The sequence below is a fragment of the Taurulus bubalis genome (genome assembly GCF_910589615.1).
Source record: "Taurulus bubalis genome assembly, chromosome: 18".
NCBI classification, from domain to species: Eukaryota; Metazoa; Chordata; class Actinopteri; order Perciformes; family Cottidae; genus Taurulus; species Taurulus bubalis.
The window spans coordinates 18,958,817-18,972,314 of NC_136606.1; the positions used below are offsets into that span (position 1 = coordinate 18,958,817).

Consider the following 13,498-nt stretch of genomic DNA (forward strand, 5'->3'; position numbering starts at 1 on the left):
AGGACATGTAAAGCATGGCTGTCAGATGATATATTAGAGTCTTTTCTGTTGGTGACAATGTCAACACTTAACGTATTCATTGGGTTTCAGAATAAAAGCCCAATCCGGGAAACAACTGAACAACAGAAATCCGTTTCCAACTGTGTTGTTAGAAAGATTCAAGCTCCATTCATAAAGATTAATTTATTTTACCTCTGAATCAAATCACCACGACAGAGCTTTTTAGCAGACGTACTTTGGTCACGTGACTTGGCCTGGCGTTCAACTTCAGTCTTCTCTTAAAATACTTGCAAGTCAACTTTGACTTTAACACCAATGACTCTTGACTTGTCTTTGACTTCAGCCTCTTGACCTGCAATACCTCTAGAACTTAAGGTCTCCAGTCAGCGTGTCTAATGTTTACCATGTCCCAGCGCTGTCGTACTTGAGGCCGGTCTCGAGACCTCTTTTTGAAGGATTTGGGTCTTGTCTCGGTCTCAGACAAAGAAGACCCTGGATTTTAGTTGAAAAGCGGTCAAGACCACAACAACATCACTAAAACTGCCTCGTCTGATTTATTTGTCAACATCTTTACTGCGATCGCTCATAGAAACAAATTATGTTTCCCACAAACACAATTTCTTCTGTAGTTGCTATGGCTTGCTTTATCAAGGCGTTTCTCATGGTATACTCATACTCATACACACAGACAGTGTATATGACAATAAAAGAGGTGAATGAAGAGGAATCTTCTTTTGTTTTTTGTGGGTGTTTTTATGAGAATGTGTTCTCCATTGGTGTTATTATTGCTCCTCGTCCTCGGACACAGCTGACAACAGTTTGACAACAGCAGCTTGAAAACAGCGTTAGTTAGTCCCACCCATGGCGCTGAGTGGCTAATCGTGAGTCCCCCTTGCTGTGTTAATTGGTCATTTACTTTTAATCAAGAAACTGCCGTTTCAGGTCACGATACCAGACGAATCAGTCGACTGAAACTCGGTGGAGTGGACGGATTCAGACGTCTGGACCCAGAAAATGTATATTCTGCAAAGATCCCAAAATCCGATGGAAGCAACTTGGAACCAGTGCAATACTAACTGTATGTTGTGTTATGAGATGAATAATGTCACTAATGTGTCGATCATCTTCTGTGAAGTTCCGCCCCCTGGTGGCCACAAATCCATTCACTTGCACATTTGGACTGCATGAGCTTTTGAAGGGTGACAGCTACATGGTTGTATAATCTGAGGAGGCAATTTAGTTTTTTTTTATAAAGGTTTCTTTCCAGTAACAATAATATATGTTGTTATTAATTCCATCTGTAACTGAGCTCCCCTACATGTTGCTACAGGAGACCATGAGATGCTGACTCACTGAGGTATTTGTGGAGCGGGATGCAGCGTTCAGGGTCATCAATGGGCGACAGCAGCTCACAGATCCTCTCTGGAGTTTGTCCTTCATGGAAACGCTTCCTGTCCCCACACTGGGTCAGGATGTCCAAGCAGTCCGACCTGTGGACAGAAAAGAGATAACTACAACAACAACAACAACAACAACAACAACAAAAATCCAGTGTGACACAGCTTGAAACAAACGATAAGAATAAATCATTCTATTTATACAAATGCAGATCTGAGGTTTGTGCGATAGACTCTGCCAGCACACACAGCCAGTAGCTGGATGAGAGCAGTGTGCCATGGACGGAGGAAGGTCATTCAAGGGAAGTGGGAGAAAAACAATGGAATTGAGGATATATAGACAAACATGCCGAGACAAATGAAGACTAGGCGGCAACCTCCGGTTTCGAACAGTGAAGCCAATGCTGAATCGACTCTCTATGAGAAAATTACTCTACTTCTCTCTTGATTTATTACCTCAGTAAACATTGTAAACATGAGTTTATGGTCTAAATCTCTAGTTTCAAGTCTTCCTCAATACAGCATGATGTTTATTTAGTAAATTATGGTCCATAAAGCAGGCTTAAGGGATGAGTCTTCTGAAGCATCCATCACTGCAAAAACATAAATTATTATGTTGCCTCTTGTTCACCTAGAACATAGAACGCTCTGTGCTACTGGGTCTGTACTCATGGCTACACTGCAAACAGGAACCTTTAATAGCTAAGTAGTTGTACTTTTTAAAAGGAGATCATTTTCCAAAATGCAAACTCATACAGGCTAATACCATATCCACCAGTAGCAGACACAACAGCCTGGCTGGACTTTTACTGGGTCACAAGGACAAGCAGCTCTTTGCTTGCCGCTGAAGAATACACAGACGTCACTCCAGATGGGATGTAAACTACAGGAGGAATCAATAGTTCACAGAAAACCAGTAGGTATAGCTGGTCGAAATTGCGACTGGGGAGGGGGAGAAATACAGGCTCACATTTGGACATTTCAAAGCACCAAAAGCACAGGTGGAACTAACTAAGAGTGTTCATACTGACAGACAATGTCAATGTTGACCGATCTGTGGGTGTTGGTTAAAGGTCCAGTGAACTGAATGAATTCTCCCAGTTTGAATCCTTCCAGGAAATCATCCAATCAAATGAGAGTCTGGGGCGACTGGCAGACCACACATGGATCGTAGTGGCTAACGGAGCAGTATGGAGGGAGACAGGAAGAGATGTGTGTTTGGATATCGGTGGCCAAAAAACGTTGATCAAGGGAAACTTTGCAGTGGACTTACTTGCAGATGACGCTCCCTCTGGACTTGCTGTGGCAGGGCTTGATTTGCAGGGAACAGGCCACGGCCTTCCACATGTCCGGTAGACACTTCCTGATGTCCAGCACCGGGATGTTCATGAACGGCATCTTGATCGTCCCGTTGGACCACAGCTTGATGTCGTTCATGGCGCCCTGGTCCGACTGGACGTTGCAGCTGCGGAACAGCTCCGTCGGCCTGAGGACGGAGGGAGAACTCTTGAGTTTGATCGTCCACATGCAAACACACGCATGGAAAAGTGTATGATACAACCATGGGATGCAGGCCTGTGCTGGATGCTTAAATAAGTTGGAAATGACACAAGAGTATGGAGCAGCCAATGGGGAAATTTAGGGAGGTAAGGGGAGGACTGATCAAAACCGTCATCATTCAGAAGCATTAGATCATGATTTATCTATTGAAACCTTCACAACTGTAACAATGATGGTTGGTGTAATGCTTTACTAGAGTTAAATACACTCTTATTGTTATTTTATAGGGGGAGGGCATACTTTTAAATCTTTTTTTAAGTCTCATCTAGCTAAACTCATAGCTGTGGGCTCGCATTGTGTTGAAGAGGCTTGTGGTAAAACATACACCAACAGCAAATGGAAACTTAGTCATGGAAAGTATTCTATCAGAATAAAAAACATGAATGCAATAAAGTAGCCGGCTCGACTTTATTGAGGAACCAGCTGTTTGGCCTGCTGTCGGCGTTTACGTCCTGGTGATCTCGCCACCCACTCAGAATGAGCCACACAGAACGAGGAGAGGGTGGTGTGTTCACGGACAAAACGTCCCGGCCCTTGCTGCTGCTCAAGACACGGCCCGACCGGAGTAAACAACCACCTGTGTGAGCGTGACAGAAAAATACTGGAGGAAGCCTTAAGTGTATGTAAGTGTCCTCAGAGGGAGTCTGCATAATGCGAGGGACTGTTTTCCTCTTCCACCGCACCAGGAAGTGTCTTTGATGTCTGATTGGTGGGTTTGGAGGGAGAAGGTTCCAGGCCAAAGTTCGGGGTGTGGTTCCATCATTCCATTTTCTCCTGTTGAGTGAACGCCTTGTTTATCTTGAAGCGGCCCTGTGTGTGTGTGTGTGTGTGTGTGTGTGTGTGTGTGTGTGTGTGTGTGTGTAGCCCTGGATCATTAACTTTATTTCACCCCAAAAATGGTCAACCGTGGTTTTCCTCTCAAACCAGAACTAAATGCGTCCGTCAGCTGATTCTTGTTAAGAGCAAGTCACTAAAGCTCTCACTGAGCTGAGCTCAATGCCGGTGGTGTAACAAGGGCTGCTGCAGCTCATGCTGCAGGCTTCTTCTTCCTCCACTCCGACTAAACTCTGTGTACGCTTGGAGTCGCAACCCTATCCATCAGAGCCTCACGGTCCACTGTGCCGAGTTCTTCTTTCCTTCCAGACGGCAACTTGTTTCCATGACATTTCCAAACTCGGCGCTCCAGACTTGTTTCTTTGGTATTACATCACGCTGAATGCCACATCTGCTTTTAACATGGAGCTGTTATTGTTGTACTGCACTACATTACTCTCGAGACAGACAGACAGCACAAAAACATAAAATACAAGAGACATACAGTAGACGTATGGTTGTTTATACGCACACGCATTCATGCCCGTTGCTCTATCTACTTTTGAACTTATATGTGTATAGATGTATTTTTATATATACTGTATATATATAAATGTGTGTGTGATTTTTTTTAGATCGTCCTGATGGGCAGGTGGCTCCTTGCATGGTAGCTCCTCCCATCAGTGTATGAATGGGTGAATGATGACATGTAGTGCTTTGAGTGGTCGGAAGACTAGAAGAGAAGTACATTTACCATTAACTCGCCCTGTTGGTAATCTACATGGTTAGGGGCTTACCTCCATGTAGATTACCAACACGATGTCTTTCAGTCATCAACCATGGTTGAAAATAATGTTGTTATTTACAGTTGCTGCTTTGTGCATGTTGCAAAAGTCCCAGATTTGGTGGAAAACCAAATGTCAAAATCACTCATTTACTGTATCTAGCAAGTCACCCGTCGGCTTAATTAGTCTAGTTTACTGCAGCGGTATGAACCCGAAATAAAGAGATTCTGCTGTGATTTCATCATGATGTTATTTGTAACAAGTCTGAATTAATTAGTGAAGTAAGCAATTACTGTCTGAATAGAGAGTGAGTTGCTTGAAAAAAGCATTCTGTTTTGGACAGTGAATCAGGATGAGCATGGACGTGTTGAAGAAGGCTTGTTTGTCTCACAGACGCAGAAAGACCGGCGCGCACGAACACACAGTCATTAGCTCCATGCTCTCCCGCTCCAGACCAGTGTTAGTCTTCCATGCTGCTCCCGGCTCCACAGCACAGCGTTTGAACCCCGCTCTCCCCCAGAGCCCATCAAAGAGCCTCACACACAGTTTGTTTGCCTGAACTCCACATCCCACAATGCCACAGCGTGAGCTCCATGTCATCATGATCTGAAATACCACAATCTGTCAGATTATTGTCTTTGTGAGGAATAACAGAACATGTAAGACCGTTTACTTTGAGAGAAGCTGTTGTTTGTGCTTGAACACTTATTATTTTTTAGCTCTAATCTGATTATTATTATTATATTTATTATTATAGTTTACTCTTTTTTTGGACCGGGTTTTGAGATTTCTGCCTTCACCTAAACGTGAATGCACTTTTGCTGGGTTTGTTTGTGAGAATACACTTTTTATGAATCGAGTGAGCAGACTCTTTGGAAACAAGGTAATCCACTAAAATGCACTGGTAAAATGCATTGCTGGCCTAAACAGAATCACAAAGTTATAGCTATTTTATAATTTAATTGTTTTTCACAAATACACTACATGTATTATAATATTTTTTCCCTAATAGCTTATTTTCTCATTGCACAGCTCCTGTCTGCGTCTGTTCCTCAGCTTCCAGCCTGCAGCGCTGCCTGCAGCATGTTAAGGAGAGCTCTCATCCAATCAGATTTCACCTCTGTGTCTCTAAGGAAGAAGAGCGGATTAAAGTACATGGGTACGTTATTGTTGATTGTCACAGACTTCAACAAATCAGATCTTTAGTTTGACATAACCTGCTAGCGTGCTGGACGTGTGATTGGTCACAGAGCCAGCGTGACCATTAACATGGGTCAATGGGCCACCGTAACTTTTGTCTAACGAAAAACTATAGCTAGTAAAGACAGTTCAGGTTGTCAAAACACGTGTTAGAGAAGTCATTTAATTGTTAGTGTTTTAGTTTTTTTCATACTCAATGGCTGAACGAGGAGGAGAAACGGAATTGGTGGCGGATTTACTTTATGCCTTTCTCATGGAGGGTTGCATGTTTGGCAGTGACGATCCTCACTGGTGTCCGTGAAGCGCACCGATAAACTGAACAACCACGTTATTGAATTATTTGTTAACAAAGAGAGGCGGATGGACTTTGTCTTTATTAAGTGAACAGTGTCTGGTGAGTGAACTGCTTTTTGTGTTTGTAGCTGCTTTAAGCAGCGTTTGTAGCTGCTTATAACCCACATTTTTTACGGTAGTTAATATCATTCGTTCGGATCGACTCGTGCTCTTGTGTGTGCAGTGTTTTAGTGCCGCAGTTTTGTTGGATTATTTTGTCATGTTTTGTTAGAACGGTAAGCCATTATATTGAGTACTTGAACAGCTCTCTAGGAAGCAGTGTGCTTTTACTGTGAAGGGAAAAATGGAAGGAGAGGAGGAGAGGAAATGTTCTAGTGAAGTGTGGAACGAGAATAAAAGTGGTTGCCGTCTTGTGCAAACTACGCAGCATTGTGTTGTTTTATTAATAAAGTGAAGTATAGGCGCAAGATAAACCCTCGGCTACATAACTAAATGTGTTTCTTGTTGATGTGGACTACATGCATTGTCCGTTAATGACGCAGCATTCCGTCATGTGTTTATGTATACAATATCAGACGGCACAGAAGGCCTAGGCCGAAAATGCACGGCCCGCACTGCTAAAATGTATATGTATAATATGACGGAACCTGAAGTTCTGGTGTGGCTTCTGTTGTCATCCCATTTCTTCTTCAATACAGCATGATGTTCATTTAGTAAATTAAACTGAGAAAGATTGTAGCCGACCGCTCTCAACCTGGACACAAACTGTTCGAGTCCCTTATATGTCAGAGGGCAGGAGGCTGCGGGAACAAGACTAAATATGGTCACTAACTAAATAAGATGTTATACTCTAATCTAGTTGAATCCCACCGCTTTCTGCAACCTCGACTGTTCAAAATGTTTTCCTGTATTAAATGTCTGGGGGCTCTTGTGGTTGCCTCCCTCACCAGGTGACCGGCAGACTGCTATGTGTATGTGTGAAGTATGTTTGATTTTGTTTTTATCTGTGTGTGTGTGTGTGTGTGTGTTAGTGTGATTTCCCAGTGCAGCCTCTGAAGCTGTTCCATTTGGCCTTTGGCCCCATCTGTAGACAGTGCGTAAAACATGCTGCAGTGCTTATAACTCCAGGGTCACACTGGGTTCAGTGTCAGTTACCAAATGCGTGTGATGGCACGAATAATCTTGTGAAAATAGAAACTGCAACATTTTCTGTTAGGAACTGGAAGTGTGCTACTGTAACGTCGCTGACTGCTGGTGTCAGAGCTGAAAACAGTGGAAGAAAGTTGAAATGATCGCATTATTACGTTTGGTTTTAAGTCCAAGTCCCGGAGGCAGGGGAGTTCTTCATTTCCATGTCGGCACTGAATAGTTAACTATTAGTTGGAGTCTAAAGCGAGGAGCTGAAAGCAGCTGAAAAGCCGGTTGACGCCTCAGCCCGAGAGTAAGTAGTGAAAGTAGTTGAAGTGTTGGAGATAAAAGCAGTCATATGGAGAGCTATACGGAGAACGGTGGAAATGTGACTCAGTATATAAGCAACAACTATTTAACTTCTACGATGGTAAAACATCAAAACTTCAAATATTGTTTCCTGCCGATTCTACCCAGCATGATGTAATCACGTCATCCCAAACGTGAAATGTGACGCTTGAAATGTAAACAGACGATTCAATTTGGAATGTTTTGCTTCACTGGACTGGACTGGACTGGTCGGAAGCTCCAGCGGAGCAGGGCTTCACCACGCTGATGAAGACCCAGGCCGTATTGCTGGGCCCGCTGGAGGGAAGGGAGGCAGTGGAGAACCAGAACCAGGACTGAGCGTGGAAGACTGACTGACCCCCTTCTCCAGTAAAATTAGAGGCTTTCTAAAGGGACGCTGGTGTGTCTCTGGTGAAGCACTACAGCGTTTTGTCCACAGGGACTGCCAAAATCAAGAAAAAAAAGAAAGTTCTTCATAGTGGCTTTCATGTTAAAAGTAGTGCTGGGCAAAGATGAAAAACCTTAACTGATTAATCGCATGATTTCTCTGTGATTAACAGCGATTAATCGCATTATGTGCAAAATTCAATAATGAATGATAAACTAGTGTAACCCTTTTATTTAGTAATGTTATCAGAACAATATAACAGGCACTCTCTGAGCAACAGCAAGTTAACAACAGTATATAAATCAGTGCCCAGCCCTAGTTTAAAGTCATTGTAAAATGGTAGTTTAAATAAACTTTGAAGTGTAAGACTTTTATGATGGTAATTTGCCGAATAAATCACCAAAACCCTCATGTCATTTATTACAATGCTGAGGCAAGTATGCTCTTCTAATTCACTTGCTTCTAAAAGCATCCTTTTAAAGAGGAGGATGAATTGAGTTGTAGCCGGTTGCGATCACCTTGTTTTGTGTAATCATACAAACTGAATAGGGATCAGTTCGGAGCATCTATGGGTCTGACCTGTTGTTGAAGTTGGTGCAGTAGGTGAGGTCCTTGCAACCTAGCTGACAGGGCTCTCTGACGTCGGCAAGGCAGTTGATGAGCTCCGTCTCCACCGGGTTGTACTCACAGAGCTGGTCAAAGTCCTGCCAGGTCTGGCTGCCCCAGTTGGTGCTGATCTCCTGGCACATGTCCCTGTCAGAGAGGAACACACACACACAAACACGTCAGCTCAACCGAGCGCTCCGAACAGCGACGCTTGCGGCTTCCACTCTGCGGTGTGCCATACCTGCAGAGGGAGGTGTTGGCCTTGGCGCAGCAGTGCAGCTTGGCGCAGTCCATCTTGGCTGGGTGGGGGGTCTCCTCTTCAGGCGGGGAGGGAGGGTGGGCGCTGCCCAGAAAGCACTGCCACATGGGCTCCTGAGGCAGGGGCTGAGAGCCGCACTCGTCGATCAGACCCTCCATGATCTCGTGCTCCGTGCTCATGGTGCGAAGGATCCGCCGACACGCCACCTGGCAGTGGGTGGCCTCGGCGCGGTCACAGCAGTACAGGCCTGGGTGGGAGGCACGGTGAATGAATGAGTCAAAAACTCAGCCAAGACTCACACAACCAGCCGACACGATCGCGTTTCAACAAGAAAACCTCTTTCCTTCATCTTCTGATGTTCCGTCAACATCTGGCAAGAGGTTATTTTTTATTTCATTTTTTCTCAGTTTTTTTTCTCAGTTTTTTCTTGTATTGATATTGGGAGACATCCATGTAGCTTTGGAATAATCCCAAAAATATATACGTGTACGCCACTCTTCTTAGTAGCGTCCATGTTGTTTCCTTATTACGACTTCAAGCTCATTAACGCGCTGAAGTTTAAAGAACAATCCCAAAAAATGGGAACCATCCGAGGAGCACCTGAATGCACCATTGCTTCTAAACTGTTCCAGTGTCGGTGTGCTTGTGTCCCACACGCCCTGCATGTTTTTTAGACAGTCTGTTGCAGCTGGCTGTCTGATGTCGAGTACTGTGGGTTTCTTGGCAGCAAAAACCTCCCAAGTAAAGTGACAAAATAAGTCAAGCTGTTTCACAATGTTCAGTTTTATTCCAGGTAAACAGACAGCAGGTCAAACGAGTGAATTGTGTAACTCTGCTGGCACAACACACAGTGCTCATACACTTTTCAACCGCTTATGAGCGATTCATTTAGTTATAACTTTCTTCTGATTTAAATTTAAAAATGTATATGATTTTGTTTTTTGTTTTTAAATGTAGCATTTAGCTGTACATGAAGGGTTGCTTATAGATATTAAGACCACACAGGAGTTAAATAAAATTAATGTGTGTTTCAAGATGCATGAAGCTGGGGTTGGGAAAAGAACAGTATGAAGAGATGAAAGTTGGGCTCGTAGTGGCAACTGTAAATTGAAATTGTATATACCCTGTGAGGTGAAATGCTGCCCTCTATCTGTTTGGAGCATGTGGCAAGACATTAAACATTGCACCTTTAACGCCAACGAAGATAGATGCTCATTGGGGCGCTTCTGGAAGAGAGTTCTCTACTAATGCTGTTGTAATTGAGGAATGATGCTCTGTCGTGAAGGTTTCAACGGGAGGCTGGATGTGTGCAGGGCGCAGCGTGCACAGACTCACTGTCGATGGGGCTGCGTATGGGGTAGGACTTGGTGAAGTTGCTGACGCAGCTGAGCAGCTGGGGGCTGTGGCTCTGACAGTACTCGTTGACGGCGTTGATCTGGGACACGGTGGGGGTGGAGTCGGTCCTGAAGATGGCCTGGCAGTACTCCCTGCAGGTGGTGTGGCGCCCTGCATAGCTGCAGCAGGTGGAGCCCACTGCGGGAACACACACACACACACACACACACACACACACACACACACACACGGTGATAAACCTAAATACACATCAGGGTATACTCAGGGTGAGTATGTATTTAAAAAGACTGCAAATACCATATTCTGATGGTTCTTAAAGGAATAGTTTAACATTTTGGGCAACTCAGAGTAAGATGAGAGGATTTGTACCGCAATAGAAATAGAACAGGAGTAGATTGGATATTTAACTTTTGTCTGAAAATAAACTGACGATAGTGGTTAGTTGTTAGGTGACAACGCACGTCAGTGTCATTACGCATGTGGAATAAATTGTTGTGTCACTCTTGAACTTTGGTCTTTATTATTGTTTCATGGACTTGAACTGGACCCTTGAAATCAGAGCTCTAAACCTCCCCAGATTTAATTATTTAGACTGAAGTTGACATTGACAAACGCAAAAGGACCTCTCAACAGGAAGTTAGTGACCTCACATCCTGCCAGGCAAAAAACATGGCTCTGCTGTGTGTGTGTGTGTGTGTGTGTGTGTGTGTGTGTGTGTGTGTGTGTGTGTGTGTGTCTGTGCATGTTGTGTATCTACAGAGAGAGAATACTAACGAGTTCATCTATTGGTCCCGAGAAGATAGTGCTGGTCTTGATGGGTTTGTTTGTTTATTTATTGGCCGGAGGGAGATGTGAGATCAGTGTTTGCAGTCGTTGGCGTCGTCACTGTTTATTTTGGTGTGTGAGAGACAACTTACTTTCATTTTTGGTAATGCAGCTGTAGAGGGAGTTCTAAAAGGAGAAGAGAGAAGCTGGTGGTGATTAATGTGAACATAGTATGAGTCAAAAGCCACAACATACTAAAGCAGTGTCTTAGTGGTTTACAACTGATTTGGCAGAGTGATTCAAAGGCCTCAGAATGAGTCAGTGAGTCACAAGCAGTTAAACCAAAGAGTGGTTTCTCCTCCTCAGATTCTGATAAAATACCCTGCCGCAACAGGAAACTACTGCCCTCCTCTATCTTTTCATCAAGATGACTGTATTCTTATTTTAATGGGAAGTCTTTTTGTATCGAAATAAATTTTTCTCTCCTCTATCCCTTTTGTTCTATTCCAAATCTATGAAGTTGTCTTTTAAACGATGTTGGTTATTTGGTTTTCTTTTAAACTACATAAAAAACAGAAACTTATTAATAAAAAGTGACTATTAGTATTGTATACAGTTTTGCCGATGGAGAAGTTTCTTAAGCCTGCATTCTCCCAGGGAGCGACGCCTCTGGTTCTATAGAAGTCTATGAGAAAATGACTACTTCTCTCTTGAATTATTCATAGTACACTAAAAAAATAGCGGTGAAATACATATTTTTATTTCAACTTAATTCTGACAGAATAAGATAACCTGAGTCTCCACATCAATTTTGCTCTTTTATATCATTATCAGAATACAAAACCACTTCACCTGCAGCTACTCAATTCATGTTATCGGACTTACCTCGGTAACTTTTTTGCATACTTTAGTTATGTCATTTTTAGATGACGCCTATAAAGGAAAAGGAGAAAGTTTAATAATAACACAGCAAAAACGAATGTCCGGGAGTTTGTTCTTGAAAACAGGAAGTGGGCCACACTGCAGTCACGATATCTCACCTGTCTGCATTCCCTGCGACACTCAGATGAGATGGCCAGCTCGCAGCAGCCCAGCCCCACCCAGCCTTCCGACTTCCTGGATACTCCTGGAGACAAATCAAACACCACGGACCCACCGTATGTTATGTGTAACTGTTTCATGGAGCTTGTGCAGTGTGTGGACGACAGACACTATTTTCTCCGCACACAAGAGGGGTTTTCCCTTGAATTCTGTTCACAAATTCGTTAAAGTCTGTATTAATGAGCACGTTGCCAAGACAATCTGAGGTTTGAGGGGAGGGAGCGTGTCATTGGCACGCTGCCTGCAAGACTGTCACATCAGCAGACCACGGGGAACCGCACCAGCCCAGGACTTCCACATCCATCTCCTTCCCCGGCTGCACTGTCCAAGACCGGCCAGCTCATGCAACAGCTGGCTGGTTCGCTCAGAACCAAAGAACGCCTGCACAGGCCGTTAAAGGAACCGCCTCAGAGACGCTCGACTCGTTTGCTCCTCTGGTGGACAGTGCTGCCGTCAGCATGCCAAATGGCACGCTCCCCCAAACCTGTGATAAAACTGCACTACATTTCAGAGTGCTTGTTTATTGTGACCAGTCCCAGGTTTAATAAGTATTTATTAAGTATCTTGATTTGCCATCTGTCAGATTGGTGCTGCTACAATGACCCCATTTACCCATGAAGATCACATAGCTTTATTATTAAAAAGTGATTTTGAATTAAATGTGACACATTTTTGCTGACGTGAAACATGACTATGAACAAAAGATGTGGCAGATTATACGGGTGGGGGAAAAAATCGATTCAGCATAGTATCGTGATATTTTGCGTGCCCATATTGTGTCGATACACGGAAGCCAAGTATAGATCTTTTATTTAATCCATTATAAACTTTTTGGTCCTCGAAAAATTGCTTTTTCAGCCCACTAGAAGGTGCTGTGTTGTTTTATGGTTAGATCAGCAGAGGTCCCAGATCAGCGTGATCAGTAGGACGTTGGTAAAAACAAACATGGAGACAGCGAAGAAAGAAATTAGAAATGTGCCGTTCGTGTTTAAAGCAGACGTCTGGACTTCCTGTCACTCGTAGCACCGCTGCTGCACAGCTGTAGCTCGACACACGGGACAACATGCGCGACACGGCGCCGGTCAAAGATGTTAGAAAAAGCATCAAACTGGCTCCGGGTCCTCTAGCAGCGCTGGAAGCGGCCGACATTCAGACGAACTTCCTCGCGTGACATCCCCCGAGCTGTGTGGCTACGGGTAATATTATGAACCCAGACACGAGGGCGTTTCACGTTCCGATGTTTTTGGGATTTCCACAACAAGTATAAAGCAGAAAGAGTGGTTATTTCCATGGTGAATGGCGGAAATGAAAACTGCACGGAGATAAGCCCCGCGTCCTCCGGCGCGTCCATCTTGAATGACGCGACTATGTAGACTGTAATGATGAAGTGACTATGGACTGTAATGATGAAGTAATTATGTCGACTGTAATACAAACTGTTCAGTTTGTCAGGTGCAACATCTATGACATGTTGGACAGGTTGTCTGCTTGACGATCA

At 43.9% G+C, this 13,498-nt stretch overlaps 1 protein-coding gene across 1 annotated transcript in view; it reads right to left on the minus strand.

Annotated features, from left to right (window-relative positions):
* reck (reversion-inducing-cysteine-rich protein with kazal motifs) overlaps window positions 1-13,498 on the minus strand; it is a gene marked incomplete at its 3' end in the record, with an annotated part of 54,177 nt that overhangs the window by 16,138 nt on the left and 24,541 nt on the right. Inside the window, exons 5-12 of the mRNA XM_079234654.1 lie at window positions 11,940-12,025; window positions 11,785-11,832; window positions 11,052-11,085; window positions 10,114-10,311; window positions 8,761-9,025; window positions 8,493-8,666; window positions 2,671-2,883; window positions 1,354-1,490 (exon numbers count right to left, since the gene is read on the minus strand). Of these exons, the coding sequence (XP_079090780.1) occupies window positions 1,354-1,490; window positions 2,671-2,883; window positions 8,493-8,666; window positions 8,761-9,025; window positions 10,114-10,311; window positions 11,052-11,085; window positions 11,785-11,832; window positions 11,940-12,025 (1,155 nt within the window). The remainder of the gene's footprint in view (window positions 1-1,353; window positions 1,491-2,670; window positions 2,884-8,492; window positions 8,667-8,760; window positions 9,026-10,113; window positions 10,312-11,051; window positions 11,086-11,784; window positions 11,833-11,939; window positions 12,026-13,498) is intronic.